Source organism: Protopterus annectens, chromosome 15.part0 (assembly GCF_019279795.1).
Source record: "Protopterus annectens isolate FY-2018-M chromosome 15.part0, PAN1.0, whole genome shotgun sequence".
Lineage (NCBI taxonomy): Eukaryota > Metazoa > Chordata > Ceratodontiformes > Protopteridae > Protopterus > Protopterus annectens.
Window position 1 is genome coordinate 581,959,573 of NC_056749.1, and position 27,992 is coordinate 581,987,564.

General features: G+C 43.4%; 1 protein-coding gene across 1 annotated transcript in view; it reads right to left on the bottom strand.

The window, feature by feature from the left end:
- Nucleotides 1–3,315: 3,315 nt before the first annotated feature.
- The window catches only part of LOC122789933 (nuclear cap-binding protein subunit 2), a 247,426-nt gene continuing 222,749 nt past the window's right edge, over nucleotides 3,316–27,992 (bottom strand). Inside the window, exon 4 of the mRNA XM_044057407.1 lies at nucleotides 3,316–4,022. Within this exon, the coding sequence (XP_043913342.1) occupies nucleotides 3,924–4,022 (99 nt within the window). The 3' untranslated portion in view covers nucleotides 3,316–3,923. The remainder of the gene's footprint in view (nucleotides 4,023–27,992) is intronic.

A 27,992-nucleotide genomic window follows, 5' to 3' on the forward strand; every position in this document is an offset into this window, starting at 1 on the left:
GGCATGCAAAGAAGATATGTGGCATTTCACTCCACCTTCACAGTAGCTCAGCCATCTCTCTACCAATAAACCCCTCATGTAGGCATGCCTACCTTATCATGCCCCCAGTCTCCACCAGATCATCACTGTGGGCATCCATGGACCCCTCAACCACCCCTGGGATAATTATGCCTATTCCTCCCTGCCACTCAGTCACCACAGCCACTAACAGAACCACAGGTCTGCTGGGTCTTAGTCAATACTTTAGTCCTCTACTCTACTGGGGTGGCTGGCATATCTAGAAATGTATGTGCATTTTTGAAAATGCAGTCTGTATCTCTGTTCTAATATGTACAAAACCCAACTGCCCTGTGTAAGCAGTCTAACACTGCTATATGATTTGGGCCAGTCTCCCGCTTAACTTTACAGATTGTGATGCAAATTAAATATGGGGTGATGAGTGGTCCCCTCTGACAGCTTTGTAGCTTACCCATGTCTAGCTTATGGCAGAATGATCTGCTTTTACAGGGACAAATCCTGTTATGTCTTGGTTCTGGGAAATGAAAAAGATCACTGAACAACTGAATTGGTTTCCTATCTTCCTGCAATTTCTTAAAAAACCTTCTCTGCAAGGGCTCAAACAGAAGTTCCCTGTTTAGAGGCATATTAAAAATTTCTGCTTATACATGCTCAGGTAGGGGCTATATCTTCCTTCAGGCAAGTTTCCTAACCAGAGACCCAAGGCAGCTGCCTGCTTAATACACCCACTGTATCACAGCTATACTTCATGGAGTACCAGTCAACCTGAGAATTGCGGCTGCACAGGTCAAGCTTCTCCCTCTCCCTGTCTAAATCCTTATCCTTCATCTCCATCTGCCTTTTGCCTTATTTGATTAAGGAAGGAATTCCTCAAATTTCAACATCTGAGACTATCAGTTAACAGTTTTAATGGCTAGGGCAGATGAGGTGCAAGTCTTCTCCCTATCACTAGAAATAGGGCTCCTGGCCAAAACTACTGTAGATTCTTTGATGGAATCCTTGGACACCACCACTAAATTAGCTAGTGATTTTATACAGATATTTGTAGGAATCACTTTCTCTATTAAATGTCTGGTTTCCAAGGAGAAAGGGAAGGAAATCAATCTCCAAAGAGGCCCTAATACATGCATCAACCAAGACTTCGAGGACTGGAGATATGGCCATAAAGGTTTGGTTCAGGCAGACCCAAAAGTTTCCTACATCTCTCATCTAAGCCTGAGAGAATTCTGTGGCCTCCCTCATACTTAAAGGTTTCCTTCAATCTATAAAAGGCAACCCCAAATGAGATACCCTCTGGGGATTAGGAAAGGGATAAAATGATACTCCAAAACATCTCTCAGATATCTCTGTGCAAACGGCATCAGGCGCAAAGTGTCAAATGCTGACATGGTCAATACTTTCAATGGGCTGAAGTGCACAGATGCTGATATCAGGATTTAGAACTCACAGTAACAATCAGCCTAGAGCAAGCCAGTGCTGATATCAACACCAGTGACTCCATCTGCACCCACAGTGTAGATGAAATTTACGTTGATAAGTCCTACAGCAAAACCACTGACCTTGTATTGACTACTGCCATATTTACGGATCAGTAAAGAGGTACTGAAAAGAATAAACAACAGATGTTCTAGATACCCCGATAGAGGATGAGGAAGAGAGTACACATATCTCTATCTGGGCTATAACCAGTGACCTCAACATTCAGGTCAACAAACAGGATGTAAAGACAGTGAGCACTTTCAGCAATGAACAGTAAGGTATGGATCGACCTACATAACTCAGGTTTGAGACTGGCAATAGATACTCAGCCCTTTTTCTAGGACCCTTATCTATACCAGAAAACCTCCACTTGAGCTACACGAGACTTGGAAATAGTAATTTTTTGCCCTTGCAAATCACTGTAGACTTTGGAGAGCCAAAGAGACACTACAGATTCTAATTCTCTTTGGAGGAGGCGCTAGAGGAAGAAGTTGAAGGAACACACCTGCCCACATTCCGTTTCTCCTTACATCTATCCTCCAAAGAATCCATAGGAAGCTATTCTTTTAAAATCCAATTTGTTCTTATCCGTAGTAAGTTCAAAACTTTTGCAAATGTCACAAATCCTCACCTAAATGAGAAGCTCCTAAACAACACACAAAAGGGTATGCCTAATCCGCAACAGAAATTTATTACACATACCGCATATTTCTAAAACAAGTTTGTCCATGGTGCTGACAGTAATAAATGTTTAAAGCAAAAACAGCCTAAAAATGCTAATGGGAGACGACAAAAAAATTCACAAAAAAGGATGTATCTGATGAGATCTCACACTGTCCAAGCCAATGAATAATGTAAGACAGAGTAAAAAACAAAAGCTGCACTGACTGCAAAGAGCCATTTTTAATGACATTTCTCTTTTCCCGTGAACATTGATCTGGTAAATATAGGAGGCACAGAGTATTACCAGAGTGGCGGACCAGTTAGAGCTTCTGAGATTTTTTCAGGTACCAAGCTGAAAAGTGCCAGCAGCAACTTGTCCTAGATGTCCAGGTGGACAGACACAGACCATGCAATATCTTTGCTGTCATATAAATGCTCATGGAATTTGTTACATCCATAAATCACTAAATTTCTTTTCTATCCAAGCAAATATCTTTGCTGTCATATAAATGCTCATGGAATTTGTTACATCCATAAATCACTAAATTTCTTTTCTATCCAAGCAGAACTCTTCAGAGCATCTTTAAATGTTCTTCACAAGAGGACATGTTTGTTCTCTTATTAGATCACAGCTCATACATCACTCTGGTAGGCAACTGCAACATAACTGGTGTATTCACATCCTCGTATTTTTATGCTGGTACATCTTAACTGGTAAACTGAGGAACTTGAATTTGGTCTACTGTTTAACCTGCAACACATGCATATTGCAAGCACAAAGCAAACCTACATTTGCAAACTGTTTTTAGTCCAGTATTTGCTCCAAACTTTCCTCTGTTCTCAGATACAAATTTATTTGCAAATAATTTCACTCACGTCTGTTTTAAGTGTTAAACAGACATGAAATAAATGTGAGAAAAATGTCTGCACTTCAACCTTGACATTCCCCCATTCCTCACACGATTTTGTAAATTACAAAATAAAGGCTCGCTAAAAAGACAAAACACAGATCTCAACTTCATTTGCTTATTGGTCAGCAAAAACAGCACAGTAAGCACAACATAACTTGCAGAGTGTGCACATTCAACACAAAGCATCAACACTCACCCACAATGAAAAACATCACTCAAAAATGCCAACCTTGGCCTTCCTCAATGATTTTACAAATTAAAAAATGCTTTATTACTAAAAAATGACAAAATACAGCTTTGAACTTCATTTGCTTACTAGTCTGTGTACACAGCAGAAGAAATGCAACATTCAATTTTCAAACAATACATCAACACAAAGCCCCCCCGCCCCCAGACAAATGCCATGCTACTAAAAACATCAAAATCCTAAACACTTTTCCTGACATTAGGCATAGTTTGCCAACAATTAAATGAAGGTCTTCCATAAATAAATGTTTCAAAGAACAGTAACAGACTGCTCAAATCACTCTAACCCACTGAAGTGAGCAGCACAAGGGCAACATCTGCTGGAAGGAAAGCACAGAATTTTGCAAAAACATACTGACAGTACAAATCAGCTTGTTATGAGGTAAATTCTGCAATCAACTTCTCATATAGTGAACCACTTCAAGCAATGTTACAGCAGATAATCCCAACAAAACTTTTTCAGTGTAAAAAAAAAAAAAAAATCTTCAGAGTAGTCCAATCCTTCCAGCAGCTTGCTGAAAACTTTCCTCTCTTTCAGTGTTACATCAGCAGTTGTTTTTCTTTTGTAGTGATAGCTTGAACAGACATTTTGATTTCTGTGACCAATTAGTATATCATAGATTGCTGGTTGGCTTTCTGCCACTGGACTATTTTGCCAAAACCACCTCTTCCAGCATCATAATCTGTGCGATATTCATCTCTGACCTGGGGAAAAAATGGTGAGATATTTATGAAAAGTCAAACATTTACTGAACATTGAACTTAAGTCTGCAATTAAACAGACCCAAAAAGATCAGTTAAATTCAAATATTCTGAACGGAGACCACCAAATGTCCCATAAGATGCTGTCATTTTGAACAAAAAGGGATGCATAACTCATACCACCTCCCTTGCTTTCACAATGAGTTAAATAAAGCTTTAATCTTGCAGGCAGCAGTAAAACATGAAGACATACACTGACTAGTAATACCCTAATAAAGTACAGTTGTGTACCTACCATAAATGTAGATGTTAGAGTGTATTCACTGTTGCAGTCATTACACTTGGGTTATCCTGCTGGCAGGTGACCCGTAGTCGCCCCGAGTTCCAAAGTCTTGGTCCGGCGTCGGTTGCTGTCGCCTCTTCCCTGACGGCAGTGCGCCAGGGGTATAAAAGTTGCAACAGATGCCATTTTCTTCAGTTTTTCTTGCCCCAGATGTCAGGTGCCCCCAGATAGGAAGGCTGAAAAGATAAAAATATGCCAAACAAGCATGCATATATTACTATAAACATTTCCTTCATCTACAAGCAAATACACCACATAGGTTGTATAGAGTTGAGAAGTACAGAACAGTCCCAGCAAAGAGGGGGATGGTGGGTGGGTAACCTGGACAGCAACAGTGAATACACTCGAACATCTACATTTATGGTAGGTACACAACTGTACTATGTTCGTGTTTCACTGTTGCAGTCATTACACTTGGGTAGAATCCCAAAGCTGAGGTTGGGTGGCTGGGTCTAGATTGGATTTGGCAAGGCTAACAAGCCCTGCAGAACTGCAGTGGCAAAGCCTGGTCTGGATTTGGAGTAGAGAGGTAGGTGGTAGTGCTTGGTAAAAGTGTGCACTGAGCTCCAGGTTACAGCTTCTAAAATGTCTTTGGTTGGTACCCCTCTGAGGAAAGCTGCTGAAGTGGCTGCTGCTCTGGTAGAATGAGGCCTAATGCCCTTAGGCACAGATTTGCCATGTTGTGCATAACAGAAGCGGATGCAGTGTCCTATCCATTTGGAAATGGTCTGCTTTGTGATAGGCTTTCCTTGTGATCCTGCAGCATATGCTACAAACAGTTGCTCAGTTTTTCTGAAGCTTTTGTTTTGTCCAAGTAAAATTGTAGCTGCCTGTGTTTATCCAAAGCATGCAAAAGTCTTTCCCCTTTATTCTGGGGATTTGGGTAGAAAGTAGGCAAATGAATGGTTTGATTTAAGGCCACATTGGAAACCACTTTTGGCATGAATGTTGGGTTTGTCCTGAGAGAAACCCTGTCTTGATGGAAGATGAGGAAAGGTTCCGCAGCCATCAATGCCTGTAACTCAGACTCTTCTTGCTGAAGTTATTGCCAGGAGCAGAGCAGTTTTCCATGACAAGTATTTTAGAACAGCTGTGCTGGCTGGTTCAAATGGAGGCAGTGTTAGTTTTTCTAAAACAAAATTGAGGTCCCAAGAAGGTACTGGTGCTCTCCTAGGGGGTCTTATATTCTTTGCCCCTCTGAGGTACTGTCGTAGTAGATGATGTGAAAAAATAGGAGGATCCGTATTGTAATGAGTTGAAATGGCAGAGGCATGGATTTTAATAGATGAAAAAGATAGGCCTTTGTCCAACAGCTCAGTCAGGTATTGCAAAATCTGAGGTATATTAGGGACCAGTGGATCGAGCCCCTGTGCCTGGTTCCAAGCACAGAATCTCTTCCATTTTTCTGCATAAGATTTCCTAGTGCTGGGCCTCCTGGCTTCCAAAATTACACCCATAACAGCTTTAGCGAGAGGTGCACCCTGAGTGGCTACATTACCTGCCATGCTGCCAGGTTTAAGGTTCTGAGTTGACTGTGCAGAATCCGACTGTTTTGCTGTGTCAGAAGATGAGGGATTTGAGGTAGAGGCCAAGGTGGTCCTTGGGACAAAGTCTTTAGGATTGGGTACCAGTGCTGGTGTGGCCAGTCTGGTGCAATCAGGGTCATTTTTGGCCTCTCTTGTCTGACTTTTAGAAGCACCTTGGTGAGAAGAGGCATTGGAGGGAAGGCATAGACTGTCAGGTTTTTCCAGCTGAATGATAGAGCATCCACTTTCCATGCTTGAGAGTGATAAGTCATTGTGCAAAATTTCTGTATTTGGCAATTGTGAGGGGAGGCAAAAAGATCTAGGTCTGGGCGTCCCCATTCCCTTGTTATGTTGAACACTTGTGGATTTAGCTTCCATTCGTGAGGATCCATGAGATTTCTTAGTTCGTCTGCCAGTGTATTTTTTGATCCTGGCAGGAATTGTGCTTGCAGATGTACCTGGTAGGTCAGTGCTGTGTTCCACAAAGTCATGGCTTGTCTGCATAGGGGGTAGGAATGTGTGCCCCTTGCTTATGTACCACATAACTGTGGTATTGTCCGTCTTTATTGATAGTTGTCCTGGATATATTAGGTCCTTGAAGGCTGTCAGGGCACTCTGTACAGCTAGCATCTCTTTTTGATTGATGTGAAGATGCATTTGTTCCTTGGGCCACGTGCCCTGAATACGTTTTCCTGCCATATGTGCTCCCCAGGCATAATCCGATGCATCTGTTGTTATTGTCTGCTTGTCTGTAGGTAAAGTGAAAAGCTGTCCCTTGTTGTGGTGACAGGCCTGGGACCACCATCGAAACTCCTGTTGTAGGCAGGGAATCAAGGTTATGATTGTCTCTAGGCTGTGACAATGCTGAGTCCAAACACTTTTTAGATACCACTGTAGTTTCCTCATATGCAGTTTTGCATATGGAATTAGTAGAATGCAGGATGCCATGAAACCCAGGGCCTACAGAATTTTTCTTGCAGGGAGCTGGGTCTTTGTTGCCATCATTTGAAAGTAATGAGTCAGTTGCCTTTGTTTGTCTGGTGTGAGATAAGCCATCCGGGCAGTTGTATTTAAGCTTGCACCCAGGATTATTATCTCTTGAGAGGGCACTAGTTTTGATTTCTTTTCGTTTACTGTGTACCCTAGGCAAATTAGCAATCTTTTTACAAACACCAGGTGCTTTAGAAGAATGTCCTTGCTCTCTGCTTGAATAAGGCAGTCGTCCAAGTAGGGATATATTTGAATTCCTTTTTGTCTGGAAAATGCAATTACTGGTGCCAGGCATTTTGTGAAGACCCTGGGCGCAGTAGATAAGCCAAAGGACAGTGCAGAGAATTGGTAATGCATTGAGCCTGCTGTAAATCTGAGGTATCTTCTGCACGATTGTCTGATTGGGACGTGCAGGTATGCCTCCTTTAGATCCAAAGTAACTAGCCAAGCCTCCTTGCCCAGCATGGGCAGAAGTTGTTGTAGTGTTAACATTTTGAATTTTGGAACATCCAGGAAAGTATTTAGGATTGACAGGTCCAGTATTGGTCTCCAGGCTTTGTCTTTTCTGGGTACTAAGAAATGTCTTGAGTAAAAACCTTGTCCTTGTTCTTCTTGTGGACCTTTTTGAATAGCTCCCATATCCATGAGAGCAGCAATCTGTTTTTGTGCCTCTGCCCAATGGTTTTGTGGCAGGTTTGGCATACCTTTTGGTTTTGGAAGCGTGTGGAAGTGAAACCTGTACCCCTGAGAAACTATATTCAGCACCCATTGGTCTTGGGTGATCATGTGCCAATTTTTTGGGAAAAGTGCTAGCTTTCCCCCTAGGGGTGCTGTCAACTGGTAAGAGCTTGGCATTTGCAGAGGGAAGTCATTGTGACCATTTCCTATAAGGTTGTGATTTGTCTTCTCCTCCTTTGGGGGTTGAAGCACCCCATTGTTTAGGTCTGTAGGAGCCTTGGGGCTGAGATCTGCCTCTTGGGCGTCTGTATCTGCCTCTTCGTGGCCTGTCTGACACTGGAAAGGACCAATTTTTTGAAGGCCAATTCCTGCTAAATCTAGGTGGTTGAACCTGTAAGAAATCTTTCACAGTTTGCATTGACTTTGCTTTATCCTCCATTTTCTTTAACACCTCTTCTGCTTTAACACCAAACAAAGTATCATGCTGTAGTGGAGCATCCAATAATTTTACTTTAACATGGTCAGGTAAATTTTGTTCTTTCAACCAAGCATGTCTTCGAATAACTGAGCCTGTAACTGTGGCTCTACAAGAAGCCTCTAATGAATCAAAACCACATTGCAGAGTATGCTTTCCCACTTGTTCAACTGCATGCAATAAATCCTGCATTTCTTTACTGTCAGGACTTTCTATACTTGTAACCATTTTCTGCTTTAACAATGACATGAGATGCTGTTGATATTTAATCATGTGAAACTGACAGTTTAAAGCTCTTAAAGCTAAAGTAACAGAAGTGTAAACTTTTTCCCCCCATCTGTCCAGAGCTTTGGAATCCCTATCTGAGGGGACTGGATTTTTGGCAGTGGAAGCTTTAACCCCCTTAGGACCCGAGAAATTGTTTCAGAGTCTGCAGCGGGGTTTTTGTAAAGAAATTTATGAGAGTCAGGGACCCTGTAGTACCTGTCTGGCTTTACTGGTGCAGGGGGTAAAGAATCTGGAGATAGACTGGATTCAGAAAAAACATCTACAACATCAAGCACAGTGGGGATAGCCAAGGGCCTGTGCTGAGGCAATAAAAGGAAATCTGAGCCTTTTCTTGGATTCTGAGTAATCCTGGCTCTCCCAATGGAAATGCTCCCTCATGGTGTGCAGGGTTTCCCCAAAAGAATAATCCTCAGGCGGTGAGGCTGAAGGAATGGACTCTTCAGCAACAGAGTCCTCATAGGGAGGGAGGGAATAGCCCTGATCAGAAGAAGAATCAGAGGAAATGGAAACTTGATCAGAGGAGTCATAATCAGTGTCTTGCCTAGGCCTTTTGTCAGGAGGGGGATGGGAGCCCCCGATTAAAGTAATAAGGTCTTCGGCCATTTTAAGCATCTGTTTCTTTGGCATGGATGACTGTTCTGGAGAATGCTGCACTTGTTTCCTTGTCTTTAAATGGTGTTTTGGACTTTGCCTTTGCTGCTGTAGTAGCCTTAATTGTAAGCTGTGAAGGTCTGAAAACACCCTCAGAAGCCAGTGCCTGCTCAGCGGCTCTGGACCCATCTGAGGGTATAGTTTCCGTAGGCCCAATACCTTGAGTTTCCACAGGCCTCGGTGTCTCCACGTGGCTGTCGGTTACGGCCTGTGGCTCTGAGGTAGCGGGTGTCAGGGGCTGCGATAGCACCTCACTGAGAACCGGCGACTGGCCTAGAAGAGGCTTCATCATCGGTTTTGGACCTCGGATGCCTGTCTTTTTCTTTGTCTTTGCGTTTTTTATACATTCCAGTCGTTGGTTGCTCCGACGGCATTATATAATTAAATTGTCGTCCAAAATAATGCAAGGCAAAATCAAACCGACATTTAATAGTGCGTTTATTAATCTAGCACAAAACCGACAACTAGTAACTTCGTGGTCAGGGCCTAGGCAAGGAATGCAGTAAGAGTGAAAGTCCTTATGAGGTATTTGCTTCCCATAAGAAATACAATTAACTTTTACTGACATCAGTCTGGAGCAAGAAAAAGTTTCCCCAACGGGGTACTTAGCTTTATTGAAGACTTCGGTTCTGAAATTCAGTTTTGAAAATCTCAGAAGTCGGCCTACCGGCACTTGCGAACTGCTTTTGCTTCGGGCACTGTGCAGCAAGAAAGACTGAAGAAAATGGCGTCGGTTGCAACTTTTATACCCCTGGCGTACTGACGTCAGGGAAGAGGCGACAGCAACCGACGCCGGACCAAGACTTTGGAACTCAGGCCGACTACGGGTCGCCTGCCAGCAGGATAAACCAAGTGTAATGACTGCAACAGTGAAACACGATGAACACCTGTGCAGAATTTCACCTATATTCCTGATTTATGATTTACTGTTGAAAGCTTTCAATTTGCTGTGTATGATTCCTGAGGACAGAGTCATTTGTAGAGATACTTTTGGCAAAAGCAGGAAATGAGCAAGTTATGTAATGCTGTAGTGAATAACTGTCAAAAAGAATGAAAACATATGTATAATACATGAAAATGAAAAAGTACAGTTTTGTACCTACCATAAATGTAGATGTTAGAGTGCTAATACAGCTGCAGTCATAATAGATGGGTTCTCCTGCCGTCAGGCGGGTCCTCGGTCGGCCGAATTCCAAAGTCTAGGTCCCGCGTCGGTTGTCGTCGCATCCTCCCTGACGTCAGTGCGACAGGGGTATAAAGGAACCAGCCGACGCCATTTTCTTCAGTTTTTCTTGCCCCAGATGTCAGGTGCCCCCAGAAGGAAGGCAATACATAAATGTGTACTGAATCAATGCAATATAATCAAAATACAGTAGTTGCAAGCAAATACACCATAAATGAATACCCCAATCAGGTTGTATGAGGAGGTGTTAGCCAACAGGCCTGTCCCAAGACGGGAAGGAGGGAGGGAAACTTGGACTGCAGCTGTATTAGCACTCGAACATCTACATTTATGGTAGGTACAAAACTGTACTATGTTCATCGTGCATACAGCTGCAGTCATAACAGATGGGTAGAATCCCAAAGCTAAGAAAGGGGTGGTAGGCACTAGGTGGAACTAGGAGGAGCCAGGATGCCCTGCAAGACTGCAGTGGCAAAGCCTGCTCTAGTTTTGGAGTATAATGGTAGGTGGTAGTGCTTGGAGAAGGTATGCACAGAACTCCAAGTGGCTGCTTCCAAAATATATCTTTGGTAGGAACTCCTCTGAGGAAAGCTGCAGAGGTAGCTGTGGCCCTTGTGGAGTGAGATCTGATGCCTGTAGGTACAGTTTTGCCATGAAAAGAATAGCAAAAGCGTATGCAGTGGGCTATCCATTTTGAGATTGTCTGTTTGGAAATAGGCTTTCCTTGAGCTCCTACAGCATAGGACACAAAGAGCTGTTCTGATTTTCTGAAAGGCTTTGTTCTGTCCAAGTAATAACGCAGTTGTCTGTGGATGTCCAAGGAATGTAGTAATCTCTCCCCTTTGTTTTGAGGATTAGGATAAAAGGTAGGTAAGTGTATGGCCTGATTCAAAGCTTCCCTGGATACCACTTTAGGCATAAAGGACGGGTTGGTTCGTAAGGAAACTCTGTCCTGATGGAAGATGATAAAAGGCTGCACAGCCATGAGAGCTTGTAGTTCTGAAACTCTACGAACTGAGGTAATAGCCAGAAGGAAAGCTGTTTTCCAGGACAAATATTGCAGATCTGATGAGGCAGCTGGCTCAAAGGGAGGCAAGGTCAGTTTTTCCAGAATGAAGTTGAGATCCCAAGCAGGTATTGGTTGCATCCTTGGGGGTCTTAGATTCTTAGCCCCTCTGAGGAACTGTCTTAAGAGAGGGTGAGAGAATAAGGGTGGATCAGTGTTGTATTCTGCAGAAATGGCTGAGGCATGGATTTTGATGGAGGAGAATGAAAGTCCACTGCTTAGCAGCTCAGCTAAATACTGTAGTATTTGAGGTAAATTCAGTTTTCTAGGATCCTGGCCCTTTTTCTCATTCCAAACACAAAACCGTTTCCATTTTGCGGAGTAAGCTTTTCTAGTTGACGGCCTTCTGGCCTCCAAAATGACATCCTGCACCTCCTTAGACAGTAGGGTCTGTTGTGATGCTAAGGAATCTTCCATGCCGCTAGATTGAATGTTTTTAGCTGGCTGTGAAGAGTTTTGAAGCTGTGCTGAGTCAGGAGAAGAGGCATTAGAGGCAGGGTCCATGGCGGGGAATGCGTCAGGCTCCTCAGGAGTGGGTACCAGTGTTGTCTTGGCCAGTCTGGAGCAATGAGAATCATCTTTGGTCTGTCTGCTCTGGTTTTCAGTAGTACTTTGGGCAGCAGAGGAAGAGGTGGGAAGGCATAAACTGCCACTGATGTCCAACTGAAAGAGAAAGCGTCCACTCTCCATGCGAAAATCCTTGAGCAGAATTTTGTCAATTGGTGATTTTTGTGGGAGGCAAAGAGATCTATGTCTGGCCTTCCCCATGCTTGGATTATTTCTGTAAAAACTTTTGGATGCAACTTCCATTCGTGTGGATCTGTCATATTTCTGCTTAGGTTGTCTGCCAGCGTGTTTTCCTTGCCTGGCAGGTACTGTGCTTGTACAGCGATTTGTAAGTCCATGGCCCTGTTCCAAAGTGACATGGGCCAGTCTGCATAGGGGGTAGGAATGTGTTCCTCCCTGCTTGTTTATGTACCACATAACTGTGGTGTTGTCCGTTCTTATCAATAGTTGACCTGGTTTCAGAAGGTCTTTGAAAGCTATAATAGCATTTATTACTGCTAGCATTTCCTTTTGATTGATGTGAAGGTGCTTTTCTTTTTGGGACCATTTGCCCTGAATCCACCGATCTGTCATGTGCGCCTCCCAGGCGTAGTCCGAGGCGTCTGTTGTGATGACTTGATTTGCTTGAGGCTTGCTGAATGGGAGACCTGTGTTTGTTTGGCATGCTTGAGCCCACCACAGAAATTCCTTTTGTAGACATGGAATTAGTGGTATTATTGTTTCCAAACTGTGGCTGTGTTGAGACCATAGGTTTTTCAGGTACCATTGAAGTTTCCTCATATGCAGCTTTGCACATTAGATTAGTAAGATGCAAGATGCCATGAATCCCAGAGCCTGCAGGATTTTCTTTGCAATCAGCCCGGTGCAATTTGCTAGTGCTCTGAAGTATTGAGTTAGCTGCCCCTGCTTCTCTGGCGTGAGGTAGGCCATCTGGGTGTTTGTGCCCAAGGTGGCACCCAGGAAAATTATCTTCCGAGAGGGTATTAGCCTTGATTTCTTTTTGGTGACTGTGTATCCCAGAGAGTTCAACAACATTATTACATAAGCCAGATGTTTCAGAGGAATGTGCTTGCTGTCCGCTTGGATCAGGCAGTCGTCCAAATAAGGGTATATTTGTATCCCTTGAAGTCTGCAGTAGGCAATTACTGATGCCAGGCATTTCGTGAATACTCTGGGCGCAGTAGATAAGCCAAAGGGCAATGCAGAGAATTGATAATGGGTTGAACCTGCAAGAAATCTGAGGTATCTTCTGCAACTTTGTCTGATTGGGACATGCAGGTATGCCTCCTTGAGGTCCAATGTTACCAGCCAAGACTCCTTGCCCAGCATGGGAAGAAGCTGCTGTAGAGTGAGCATCTTGAATTTTGGTGCAGTAGAAATGTGTTTAGGATGGATAGGTCCAAAATAGGTCTCCAATCTATTCCCTTCCTTGGTACCAGGAATAGTCTGGAATAAAAACCTTGACCTTGTTCGTGCGTAAGTACCTCTTGAATCGCTTTCATGTCTATGAGATCTGTAATTTGCTTTTGTGCCTCTGCCCTTTGATTGTGTGGCAGGTTTGGCATGCCTCTCATTTTTGGAAGGGTGTGAAAATGGAATCTGTAGCCTCTGTTTATAATGTCCAGAATCCATTTGTCTTTTGTGACAATATGCCAATTTTTTGAAAATAATGCCAGTTTTCCTCCTAAGGGGGCTGCCATTTGAGTCTTGCTTGGCATGCAAAGGGGAAAGTCATTGGGTTTGCTTTCTGAATGATTGTGAGTTATCCTCACCACCTCTTTGTGTAGGAGCTTGCCATTGCCTGCCTCTAAACGATCCTTGAGATTGTCCTCTGCCCCTCGGGCGCCTGTATCTACCTCTTTGGGGTCTGTCCATGGCAGGAAAGGACCAATTTTTGGAAGTCAGGTCAGGAACCCTGTAGTACCAGTTTGCATTGATTTAGCCTTTTCTTCCATTTTCCTTAATACCTCTTCAGCATTAGCACCAAATAATACATCCTTTTGTAGAGGGGCATCTAGTAATTTAGCTTTGACATGATCAGGCAAGGTTTGTTCCTTGAGCCAGGCATGTCTACGTATGACCGATCCTGTAACAGCAGCTCTACATGAGGCCTCTAGAGCATCAAAACCACAGTGTAAGGTATGCTTACCCACTTGTTCTGCACTATGCATCAAATCCTGCAACTCCTTCAAGTCTGGTTGTTCAGGTTGTGACATTTTACTTTTCAATTGTGATAACAAAAACTGTTGGTATTTTAGCATATGGAACTGACAGTTTAAGGCCCTCACGGTTAAGGTAGCCGAGGTATATACCTTCTTTCCCCACCTTTCTAAGGATCTGGAATCCCTCTCGGAAGGTAATGGATTTTTAGCAGTGGAGGCCTTAATTCCCTTGGGGCCCTGTGAGATGGTTTCTGGGTCAGCAGCATGGCTTTTGTATAGAAACTGGTGTGAGTCAGGAACCCTGTAGTACCAGTCAGGCTTGACTGGGGCTGGAGGCAGAGAATCTGGGTTAAGGCAGGCCTCCGAGTACGCATCATCTAGGATGTCCAAGACAGGAGGTATAGCCAGAGGCCTGTGCTGAGGTAGCAAGAGAAATTCCCTAAGCCTTTTCTTGGAATCTGAATAATCTTGGCCTTCCCAGTGGAAGTGTTCCCTTAAAGGTATGTAAAGTTTCCCCAAATGAGTAATCCTCTGGGGGGGGATACAGAAGGAATAGACTCCTCTGCATCAGAGTCTTCAAAAGGGGAGTAAAAATGCTCCTGATCATCAGAATGCTCTGAAATAATGGAGCCCTGATCAGAGGAGGGGGATTCTTCCTCCACTCTGGGCCTTTTGTCCGGTGGGGGCTGAGAACCCCTGATAAGAGTAATTAAATCCTCAGCCATTTTAAGCATCTGTTTTTTAGGCATGGGGCCTGGGGATGGGCCTTGTGTAGCTTGTCTCTTAGAGTGCATGGCTGCTTTAGACTTAGTGAAAGCCTTGATGGAAAAAGAGGAAGGTCTGAAGACACCTTGAGTGGAGGTAGACCTGTCCACATTGTGAGGTTCAACGCCAAGAGTGGCTTCGTATCTGTAGTCGGGGTGTGGGCCGAGGAGCCTGCGACCTCAGGCACAGGAGACACTGCCAATGAAGTGTCGTCGGTAGTCAGGGGCTGCGTAGGCGCCTCGCTGAGAACCGGACCACGTGTAGTCGGCTTTGGCATGGTGTCGGTAGAGGCCGCGGACCTCGTGTGTCGGTCCTTATCTTTGCGGTTTTTAGACAAAACTGGAGTTTGAGAATCCGATGACATAATATAGTTAAAAGTTTTTCCAAAATAATGCTGGGCGAACTCCGCCCGACGCTTAATAGTGCGTTTGTTGAATGTAGCACAAAAGCGACAGGCCGAGACATCGTGGTCTGGGCCTAAACAAGGTATACAGAGTGAATGGAAATCCTTATGCGGTATTTGCTTCCCACATGAAATACAATTGTTAACTTTGTCTGACATCGGTTTGAGGCAAGAAAAGTTTCCCCAACGGGGTACTTAGCTTTCAAGAAGACTTGGGTTTCAAAATTTTCATAATTTCAGGAGCTGGCCGACCGGCACTTGCGAATTGCTTCTGCTTCGGGCACCGCGCGGCAAGAAAGACTGAAGAAAATGGCGTCGGCTGGTTCCTTTATACCCCTGTCGCACTGACGTCAGGGAGGATGCGACGACAACCGACGCCGGACCTAGACTTTGGAATTCGGCCGACCGAGGACCTACCTGACGGCAGGAGAACCCATCTGTTATGACTGCAGCTGTATGCACGATGAACATCTAATATGGTTTGTTTTCTTTTCAATTAACCTGTGTATGCCTAGGTCATAAGATGCTAAAGATAAAGAGGAAACAAAAGCATTCCACTTGCACAGGTGAAGAAATAACTTTCAGCCAAAGAGGGAGGAGAAAAGTACAGCTATGTGAACACAACTCACCTTAACAATAGATGTTTGGGTATAAGGAAAGCAAATGCAGTAGATTTCTTATTCAAGAAATAAAATGTTAAACATAAAAATAGATAAATAAAATGCAGGCAGATGTCTGCCCTTCTAGACCAATTTCCAATGTTTTGCAAATGTCTAACTGGCATGAACGGAGTCCAATATTTAAGGTTAAAGAGAGAGAGTAGCATGTACTATCTTCAAATTTTCCCTCTGGAAAGGTTACTGCATAAGGAGTCCTGTTTATGGGCAACATTCTGCTCCAAGTCCTCAGTCTAACATTCTCAATGGTTTGCAAGATAATTTAACTTATTAACACCTACTAGCAGTCAGACAATTAACTATAATCAAAACCACCACCACAGACAGAAATAAATAACGGATACAGAAACTAAAACAATACTTTAACAAGCAATTTCATCCAAAAACATACAGATTTCTTCAGATAACTTCCATGTCAATGACGAAACCTGTTTAAATACGTTGACAAAGATCCATTACCAAATCCACCAATAAACTTGATACACCACTTATTACAATTAAAAATGAGAGTAATGAACATAAGGAATAAATCAATGCATAAATACAAGTTTTGTGAAACTACACTAATGATAATAAAAGATAAATGTCTCAATTTTGAAACACTAATGATGTTGAGGTTTTCACTGAGGTCTGGAAAAATGTCAGCTTTTAATCTCAATTGCCACTGCATTTTTTTCTTCTCTAATGAACTATTAAAATATATACATCCCTACTTGACCATGACAACCTGATCAAGCATCAGACACAAACTTCTTAAAATTACAACTCATGCAGTGCTTAAACAGTACCATTGCTTTTTTCTTCTTCCTTATTGCTAATGTTCATAATTTCCAGCATAGAGTTTCTTCCTAGTTGCACCTACAGACAAACATCTTCATCTTGAACACATGGCAATATAAACCATGTCAAAAGAATTACAGGTGAAGTATTCAGGTGGACATTTTTTAACGTGCCTTACATAAACATTAGCTCTATTACTAATGAAACAACAGCAATCATTACCAGAAAAGGTTACTTTGCCTTTTAAAGGCATGAAACCTTTGCAGACAACAGATCTAGCCACAAGGATAGATTTAATGCTAAATCTACTTTTAGTAACAAGGTTGGCTTCTAGACCTACAGCATTAGTTACATCCCTATTACCAATAATAATCTTACAATTACTGGTGATATTCTTTATTTCATCGCTGTTAACTGATGAAGTCAATACAGCAGGAGTAAAATTCTGTTAGAAAACCCTGATTACTTCCTAACCTCTATTTATTTATTTTACATTTGTTGAACATGATAGTCCGACTGGATACTTGTTCATTTTAAGCGGAGGCCCGAGGAGAAAAGCTCCACACATGCATACATACAGAAAAACTAAAGCACTGTTACAGATACAATACATAGGACAAAAGTAATTCATTCTGTCATATATAAATCTGATTTGTTATAGAGTAACAATTAGGAAGCAATGTAGGGGTGGGCCAAAGACCTCTTTAGCACATGTTTATATTGCCAGAGTTAGTCAGGATTAGAGCAAGGACATAGCCATTGCCTTTTAAAGTACTGTTTTAGATTTTTTTGAACTGCGTTAGAACGGGTTCTGAAGCAAGCTCAGCAGGAAGAAAGTTCCATATTTTGCCAACAGAGTTAGCATATAGAGAGTCTCCAGACGAGTTGTTGCTTTTGAGGGTTTGGACTAGTAATTTGTTGGATGAGCCAAGTGTCTTGAGGTTGCTGTAAGGGGTGATAATTTTTGTATGTACGGGTGTGTTTTCAGGTTGGTATGCTACTATTAAGCTGATTGTACTGAAGCTGGATAGGCAATTCCAGCCACCCTAGATTCTTTAGGTTCAGACAGTGGTGTGTTCTGTATGCTGCTCCAGTGGGAAATCTAGCAAAATGATTAAAGCAGCTAGAGAGTTTATTAAGGTCAGACTTACTCAAGTTCATGAAGAGAGGGGATGCATAAAGGAGGGTGGAAAGTAGATGTGTACAGGCAATTACCATCCTAGCTAGTGGAGTGAGGAAAGGTTTGATCTTGTATAGTGAACCAAGTTTTTTATTAACTTTTTTAATAGTTTGATTAATATGCATATCAAACTTGAGGTTATTATCAACTATTACACCTAAGAGTTTGGTACACGGATCTGGGGCAATGACAGAGCCATTGTTAAATTTTATAGTAAAGGTTGGAGTGGAGGCTTTACGAGTGGGGGAGAAAAGCAGTAAGTTGCTTTGTTTTGTTAGGAATTAATAGGAGACGTTGATTGCAGAGCCAATTTTCGACAGTATTAAAATCATTTTGGGATAGAGTCTGCAGACTTAAAGGGGAGGTGGCACAGCAAATCAAAGTGGAGTCATCCGCATATTGAATGCAGGTGTCTGTTGAGATGACTGTGTACAGGTCATTAATAAAGATAAAAAATAATAGGGGTCCTAATACAGTGCCCTGAGGGATCCCAAGGGTGATAGGTAGAAGGGAAGATAGTTTGTTCTGCCATAGTACAGCCTGTTGCCTACCACTCAGATAAGATTTGAACCATTGGCTAGCCTGGACATCTAGGGGAATAGTTTTAAGTGCGTGTATGAGTAGTTGGTGGTTGACTATGTTGAAGGCTTTGGAGAGATCAAGAAAGAGGGCAGAAGAAAGCTTATTGTTTCGTTTTTGATTAATAACATTGGAGAAGGGCCATGGTTGTACTGTGAAACGGTCTGAAACCATGCTGCGAGTTAGCCAGGAGATTGTGCTGAATGAGATGGCTAAGAAGTTGTTTATTGATGCACTTCTTCATAATTTTAGACAGGGGTGACAAAATAGCTATAGGTCTGTAATTTGACAGTTCAGTGGAACTGCCACCTTTGTGGAGTGGAATAACATGGGACGTCTTTCAGACGTAGGGGATAGTGGCTTCTGATATAGTTCTATTTATCAGGATAGAGATAAAATAGATTTGTACAAATCATTTCTGCTATTTGTAATCTCAAAAATAGTATCAGCCAACTCTTGATCATGACACTAAGCTATAAAAACATTTGATGTTCATCGTGTTTCACTGTTGCAGTCATTACAGTTGGGTTATCCTGCTGGCAGGCAACCTGGAGTCGGCCCGAGTTCCAAAGTCTAGGTCCAGCGTCGGTTGCTGTCGCCTCCTCCCTAATGTCAGTGTGCCAGGGGTATAAAAGATGCAGCCGACGCCATTTTCTTCAGTTTTTCTTGCCGCGCGGTGCCCGAAGCAAAAGCTGTTCGCAAGTGCCGGTCAGCCCACTCCTGAGATTTTCAGATTTGAATTTCAGATCCTTAGTCTTCATTAAAGCTAAGTACCCCATTGGGGAAACTTTTTTCTTGCTCCAGACTGATGTCAGAAAAAGTTAATAATTGTACTTCTAAATACCTCATAAGGATTTTCATTCTTACTGTATTCCTTGCCTAGGCCCTGACCACGACTGTTGCTAGTTGTCGGTTTTGTGCTAGATTTAACCGATGCACTATTAAGCGTCGGTACGATTTTGCATTCATTACTTTGGCAGAAGATTCAATTATATAATGCCATTGAACAGCCGACTACCGGATTTTATAAAAAGCGCAAAGAAAAGGAAAAGATCAGGCATCCGAGGTCCAAAACCGACGACGAGGCTTCTGCTAGGCCTGTCGCCGGTTCTCAGTGAGGCGCTTTCGCAGCCCCTGAAGTCCGTTACCTCAGAGCCACAGACCGCTTCCGACTCCCACGTGGAGCCGACTAGGCCGCTGGAAACTCAAGGCATTGGAAACTATTCTTTCAGATGGGTCCGGAGCCACTGAGCAGGCATCGGCTTCTGAGGGTGTTTTTTCAGGCCTACACAGTCATATGTAACACCAACCAAAGGCAAAGACTAAAGCAGCTCTAAAGACAAAGAAAGATGTACAGCATTCTCCTGGACAGGCCTCCATGCCTAAAAAACAGATCCTTAAAATGGCCAAAGACCTAATTACTTTGATCAGGGGTTCCCATCTCCCTCCTGACAAGAGGCCTAGGCAAGAGATAGAATATGAATCTTCAGGTAGTACAGTTGTGTACCTACCATAAATGTAGATGTTCGAGTGTATTCACTGTTGCAGTCATTACACTTGGGTTATCCTGCTGGCAGGCTACCCGCAGTCGGCCTGAATTCCAAAGTCCTGGTCCAGCGTCGGTTGCTGTCGCCTCTTCCCTGACGTCAGTGCGCCAGGGGTATATAAGATGCAGTCGATGCCATTTTCTTCAGTTTTTCTTGCCCCAGATGTCAGGTGCCCCCAAGAAGGTAGGCAATACATATTGCTTAAAAACATACACTAAAACAAACAATACCTTCATCTACAAGCAAATACACCACATAGATTGTATAGGATAGAGAAGTCTAGATAAGTCCCAGCAAAGAAAGGGGGATGGAGGGTGGGTAACCTGGACAGCAACAGTGAATACACTCAAACATCTACATTTATGGTAGGTACACAACTGTACTATGTTCATCGAGTTTGACTGTTGCAGTCATTACACTTGGGTTGAATCCCAAAGCTGAGGTAGGACGGCTGGGTCTAACTCCAAGTTGCAGCCTCCAAAATTTCCTTGGTTGGTACTCCTCTGAGAAAGGCTGCTGAAGTGGCTGCTGCCCTGGTAGAATGTGGCCTAATATTCTTAGGCACTGATTTGCCATGCTGTGCATAGCAGAAACGAATGCAGTGTCCTATCCATTTTGAAATAATCTGCTTTGAAATAGCCTTTCCTTGTGATCCTGCAGCATATGCTACCAACAGTTGCTCAGTTTTTCTGAAAGCTTTTGTTTTGTCCAAGTAGAAGCGTAGCTGCCTGTGTATGTCCAAAGAGTGCAGTGGTCTCTCCTCTTTATTCTGGGGATTTGGACAAAATGTTAGCAAATGAACAGTTTGGTTAAGAGCCACAGTGGATACTACCTTTTGTTTGTCCATACAGAAACCCTGTCCGGATGAAAAATTATAAAAGGTTCCACTGCCATTACTGCCTGTAACTCTGTGACTCTTCTTGCTGAAGTTACTGCTAAGAGCAGAGCAGTTTTCCATGATAAGAATTTTATCTCAGCTGTATTGGCTGGCTCAAAAGGAGGCAGTGTGAGCTTTTCCAAGATGAAGTTGAGGTCCCATGTAGGTATCGGTGCTCTCCTTGGGGGGTCTTATGTTTTTTACCCCTCTGAGGTACTGTCTTAGCAGTGGAAGTGAGAAAATAGGTGGTTCCGTATTGTAATGAGCTGAAATGGCAGAGGCATGCATCTTAATTGATGAGAAGGATAGGCCTTTGTCCAGCATCTCAGTTAGGTATTGTAAAATCTGAGGAATATTTGGAACAAGTGGTTCAAGTCCTTGTGCCTGGATCCAAGCACAGAATCTCTTCCATTTTTTGCATAAGATTTCCTGGTGCTGGACCTCCTGGCTTCCAAAATGGCATCCAAAACAGCTTTAGAGAGAGGTGTGTTCTGAGTGGCTATATTATTTGCCATGCAGCCAGATTTAAGGTTCTGAGTTGGCTGTGCAGGATCTGATTGTTTTGTTGAGTCAGAAGATGAGGAATTTGAGGTAAAGTCCAGGCTGGGCCTTGGGACAAGCTCTTTAGGATTGGGTACCAGTGCTGGTGTGGCCAGTCTGGGGCAATCAGAATCATTTTTGGCTTCTCTTGTCTGACTTTTAGGAGTACCTTGGGGAGGAGAGGCAGTGGTGGAAAGGCATAAACTGTTAGGGTTTTCCAGCTGAATGATAGAGCATCCACTTTCCATGCCTGTGAGTGATAAGTCCTTGTGCAGAATCTCTGTAGTTGGCAGTTGTGAGGGGAGGCAAAAAGATCTATGTCTGGGCATCCCCATTTCCTTGTTATCATGCTGAAGACTTGTGGACCTAGTTTCCACTCGTGAGGGTCCATGAGGTTCCTGCTTAGTCTGCCAGAGTATTTTTCTTTCCTGGCAGGAATTGTGCCTGCAGATGTACTTAATAGATCAGTGCAGTGTTCCACAAAGTCATGGCTTGCCTGCAGAGGGGGTATGAATGTGTGCCCCCTTGCTTGTTTATGTACCACATAACTGTTGTATTGTCCATCTTTAGCAATAGTTGTCCTGGATGTAGTAGATCCTTGAAGGCTGTCCGGGCATTCTGTACAGCTAGCATCTCTTTCTGATTGATATGAAGATGCATTGGGTCCGTGGGTCACATGACCTGAATACATTTTCCTGCCATGTGTGCCCCCCAGGTATAATCAGATGCATTTGTTGTTAGTGTCTGCCTGGCTGTGGGTAAAGTGAAAGGCTGTCCCTTGTTGTGGTGACAGGCCAGTGCCCATCGAAACTCCTGTTGCAGGCAGGGAATAAGAGTTATTATTGTTTCCAGGCTGTGGCAATGTTGAGTCCAAACACTTTTTAGATACCACTGTAGCTTCCTCATATGCAGTCTTGCATATGGAATTAGCAGGCTGCAGGATGCCATGAAGCCCAAAGCCTGCAGAATTTTTCTTGCCGGTAGCTGGGTCTTTGTTGCCATCATTTGAAAGTAATGAGTCAGTTGCCTTTGCTTGTCTGGCGTGAGATAAGCCTTCTGCGCAGTTGTATTTAAGCTTGCACCCAGGAATATTATCTCTTGAGAGGACACTAGTTTTGATTTATTTTCGTTTACTGTGTACCCTAGGCAAATTAGTAATCTTTTTACAAACGCCAGATGCTTTAGTAGAATGTCCTTGCTCTCTGCTTGAATAAGGCAGTCATCCAAGTAGGGATATATTTGAATTCCTTTTTGTCTGCAAAATGCAATTACTGGTGCCAGGCATTTTGTGAAGACCCTGGGCGCAGTAGATAAGCCAAAGGGCAGTGCAGAGAATTGGTAATGCATTGAGCCAGCTATGAATCTGAGGCATCTTCTGCAAGATTGTTCGATTGGGACATGCAGGTATGCCTCTTTGAGGTCCAAAGTAACTAGCCAAGTCTTCTTGTCCAGCATGGGTAGAAGTTGCTGCAGTGTCAACATTTTGAATTTTGGAACGTCCAGGAAAGTATTTAGAATAGATAGGTCCAGTATTGGTCTCCAGGCTTTGCCCTTTCTGGGTACCAAGAAAAGTCTTGAGTAAAATCCTTGTCCCTGCTCTTGCTGTGGTACTTGTTGAATAGCCCTCATATCCATGAGAGCAGAAATTTGTTTTTGTGCCTCTGCCCATTGATTGTGTGGCAAGTCTGGCACACCTTTTGACCTTGGTAGGGTGTGAAAGTGGAACCTGTAACCCTGAGAAACAATATTCAGTACCCATTTGTCCTGGGTGATCATGTGCCAATTTTGTGAGAAAAGTGCCAGTTTTCCCCCTAAGGGTGCTGCCAAAAGGTAAGTGCTTGGCATTTGTAGAGGAAAGTCATTGGGACTGTTTCCTATAAGGTTGTGATTTGTCTTCTCCGCCTTTGGGGGCTGAAGCACCCCGTTGTTTAGGTCTGTAGGAGCCTTGGGGCTGAGATCTGCCTCTTGGGTGTCTGTATCTGCCTCTTTGTGGACTGTCTGACACTGGAAAGGACCAATTTTTAGAAGGCCAGTTCCTGCTAAATCTAGGTGGCTGAACCTGTAAGAAATCCTTTACTGTCTGCATAGATTTTGCTTTATTCTCCATTTTCTTCAACACCTCTTCTGCCTTAACACCAAAGAAAGTATCATGCTATAATGGAGCATCCAATAATTTTGCTTTAACATGATCAGGTAAACTCTGTTCTTTTAACCAAGCATGCCTTCGAATGACAGAACCTGTAACTGTGGCTCTGCAAGATGCTGCTAATGAATCAAAACCACATTGCAAAGTATGCTTTCCCACTTGTTCAGTTGCATGCAATAAATCCTGCATTTCCTTGTTCTCAGGACATTCAGAGCTTGTAAGCATTTTCTGTTTTAGCAAAGACATTAGGTATTGTTGATATTTAAGCATGTGAAACTGGCAGTTTAAAGCCCTTACAGCTAAAGTGGCAGAGGTGTAAACGTTTTTCCCCCATCTGTCCAGTGCTCTAGAATCCCTATCAGAGGGAACAGGGTTTTTTGCAGTGGAAGCCTTGACCCCTTTGGGGCCCTGAGAAATAGTTTCTGGATCAGCAGCAGGGTTTTTATAAAGAAATTTATGAGAATCTGGAACCCTGTAGTACCTATCTGGCTTAACTGGTGCAGGGGGTAAAGAGTCAGGAGTCAAACTGGATTCAGAAAATACATCATCAACCATATCTAGTACAGGGGGGATTAGCAAGAGGCCTGTACTGAGGCAATAAAATAAAGTCTCCGAGCCTTTTCTTGGATTCTGAATAATCCTGGCTCTCCCAATGGAAATGTTCCCTCATAGTGTGCAGGGTTTCTCCAAAAGAGTAGTGTGCAGGGTTTCCCCAAAAGAGTAGTCCTCCGGAGGAGAGGCTGAAGGGATAGACTCCTCAGCATCAGAGTCCTCATAGGGAGGAAGAGAAAGTACAGTTTTGTACCTACCATAAATGTAGATGTTCGAGTGCTCACACTGCTGCAGTCATTACATTTGGGTTATCCTGCCGTCAGGCGGTCCCGTAGTCGGCCAGAGTTCCAAAGTCTTGGTCCGGCGTCGGTTGCTGTCGCTTCTTCCCTGACATCAGTGCGCCAGGGGTATAATAAGATGCATCCGACACCATTTTCTTCAGTTTTACTTGCCCCAGATGTCAGGTGCCCCCCCCCCCCCAAGTAGGTAGGCAATACATATTGCTAGTAAAAAATATACATAGAAAATAAAAACAATACCTTCAGTTACAAGCAAATGCACCTCAAAGGTTGTATAGGATAGAAAGGTATAGATAAGTCCAGCTAGTTCAGAAGGGATGGAGGGAGGGTAACCTGGACTGTAGCAGTGTGAACACTTGAACATCTACATTTATGGTAGTACAGAACTGTACTATGTTCATCGTGTTACACTGCTGCAGTCATTACACTTGGGTAGAATCCCAAAGCTAAGGTTGGGTGGCTGGTCTATAAAGAGTTAGGATTGGCTATGAGGCCCTGCAGAACTGCAGTGGCAAATCCTGCTCTGGACTTAGAGTAAAGAGGCAAGTGGTAATGCTTGGAAAAGGTGTGCACTGAACTCCAAGTTGCAGCCTCCAAAATTTCCTTGGTAGGTACTCCTCTAAGAAAGGCTGCTGAAGTGGCTGTTGCCCTGGTGGAATGTGGCCTGATGTTATTAGGGACTGATTTTCCATGCTGTGTGTAGCAGTAACGAATACAGTGTCCTATCCATTTGGATATAGTCTGCTTTGAGATAGCCTTGCCCTGTGATCCTGCAGCATATGCTACAAACAGTTACTCAGTTTTCCTGAAAGCTTTTGTTTTGTCCAAGTAGAAGCGTAGCTGCCTGTGTAGGTCCAAAGAGTGCAGAAGTTTCTCCCCTTTATTCTGGGGGTTTGGATAAAAAGTTGGCAAATGGATGGTTTGGTTAAGAGCCACACTAGATACCACCTTTGGCATAAAGGTAGGGTTTGCCCTTAAAGAAACCCTGTCCTGATGAAAAATTATAAAAGGTTCCACTGCCATTAATGCCTGTAGCTCGGAGACTCTTCGTGCTGAAGTTACTACCAGGAGCAGAGCTGTTTTCCATGATAAAAATATTAGATCGGCTGTATTGGCTGGCTCAAAAGGTGGCAGGGTCAGTTTTTCCAAAACGAAATTGAGGTCACAAGTTTGTGCTGGTGCTCTCCGGGGCGGTCTTATGTTTTTAGCCCCTCTGAGGTACTGCTTTAGCAAGGGGTGAGAGAATAAAGGAGGATCCATGTTGTAATGTGCTGAAATGGCAGAGGCGTGGATCTTAATTGATGAGAAGGATAAGCCTTTGTCCAGCATCTCAGTTAAGTATTGTAAAATCTGAGGAATGTTTGGGATAAGAGGGTCAAGGCTTTGAGCCTGGTTCCAGGCATAGAATCTCTTCCATTTTTTTTTGAGTAAGCTTTCCTGGTGCTAGGCCTCCTGGCCTCCAAAATGACATCCATAACAGCTTTAGAGAGAGGTGTTGCCTGTTTGGCCAATGAATCTGCCATGCAGCCAGGTTTAGGGTTTTGAGCTGACCGTGCAGGATCTGATTGTTTTGTTGAGTCAGAAGGTGTGGAATTTGAGGCAAAATCCATGGTGGGCCTTGAGATAAGTTCTTTAGGATTGGGTACCAGTGCTGGCGTGGCCAGTCTGGAGCAAATCAGGATCATCTGTGGTTTTTCTTGTCTGGCTTTTAGGAGCATCTTTGAGAGGAGAGGCAGTGGTGGGAAAGCATAAACTTTTAGGCTTTTCCAGCTGAAGGAGAGAGCATCCACTTTCCATGCTTGTGTGTGATAAGTCCTTGTGCAGAATTTTTGTAGTTGGCAATTCAGTGAGGACTATTCTTCTTTCATGGCAGGAATTGTGCTTGCAGATGAACTTGACAAGTTAGAGCTGTGTTCCACAAGGTCATGGCTTGCCTGCATAGGGGATAAGAATGAGTGCCCCCTTGCTTGTTTATGTACCACATTACTGTGGTGTTGTCTGTCTAATAATAACTGTCCTGGATGCAGAAGGTCCTTGAAAGCTGTTAGGGCATTTTGAACAGCCATCTCTTTTTGATTGATGTGAAGATGCATCTGGTCTGTAGTCCACTGGCCCTGAATGCATTTTCATGTCATGTGTGCTCCCCAGGCGTAATCCAAAGCATCTGTTAGTGTCTGCCTGGCTGTGGGTAGAGTAAAAGGCTGACCCTTGTTTAGGTGACATGCCTGTGCCCACCATCAAAACTCCTGTTGTAGGCAGGGAATCATTGGTATTACTGTTTCTAAACTGTGAGAGTGTTGAGTCCAAACACTTTTTAGGTACCACTGTAATTTCCTCATATGCAGTCTGGCATATGGTATTAGAAGTATGCAGGATGCCATGAATCCCAGGGCCTGCAGAATTTTTTCTTGCAGGGAGATGGGACTTTTTTGCCAGTAATTGAAAATATTGAGTTAGTTAACTTGTTTGTCTGGAGTGAGACAGCCATCTGGACTGCTGTATTTAAGCTGGCACCCAGGAGTATAATCTGTTGTGAAGGCACTAGTTTTGACGACTTTTCGTTTACTGTGTACCCTAGAGAAATTAGCAACCTTTTTACAAACGCCAGATGCTGTAGAAGGATGCCCTTTGTCTCTACTTGAATGAGGCAGTCGTCCAGGTATGGATATATTTGAATTCCTTTTTGTCTGCAAAATGCAATTACTGGTGCCAGGCACTTTGTAAAGACTCTGGGCGCAGTAGATAAGCCAAAGGGCAGTGCAGAGAATTGGTAGTGCATTGTACCAGCTTTGAATCTGAGGTATCTTCTGCAATTTTGTCTGATAGGGACATGCAGGCATGCCTCTTTGAGGTCCAGAGTAACAAGCCAAGCCTTCTTGCCCAGCATGGGAAGAAGCTGCTGTAATGTCAACATTTTGAATTTCGGAATATCCAGGTTATGTATTTAGAAATGAAAGGTCTAGTATGGTCCTCCAGGCCTTGTCCTTCCTGGGGACCAGGAAGAGTCTTGAGTAAAATCCTTGTCCTTGTTCCTGTTGTGGTACTTTTTGAATAGCTCTCATGTCCATGAGGGCTGAAATTTGTTTTTGTGCCTCTGCCCATTGATTTTGTGGCAGGTCTGGCATTCCTTTTAGCCTTGGTAAAGTATGAAAGTGGAACCTGTAACCTTAAGACACAATATTCAGAACCCATTTGTCTTGGGTGATAGTTTGCCAGTTTTGAGAAAAAAGTGCTAGTTTTCCCCCTAAAGGGGCTGCCAAAAGGGAAGTGCTTGGCGTACGAAGGGGGAAGTCATTGGGACTGTTTCCTGTAAGGTTGAGACCTGTCCTCACCTCCTTTTGGGGTTGAGATGTCCCACTGTCTGTTAGAGCCTTGGGGTTGAGATCTGCCTCTTGGGCGTCTGTATCTGCCTCTCTGTGGCCTGTCTGACACTGGAAAGGACCAATTCTTTGTTGGCCAATTTCTTTTAAATCGAGGTGGCTGTACCTGTAAGAAATCCTTGACTGTTTGCACAGATTTAGCTTTATCCTCCATTTTCTTTAACACCTCTTCTGCCTTAACACCAAACAAGGTATCATGCTGTAAAGGAGCATCCAATAATTTTGCCTTAACATGATCAGGTAAACTCTGTTCTTTTAACCAAGCATGTCTTTAAATCACAGAACCTGTAACTGCGGGGGCCTCTAAAGAATCAAAACC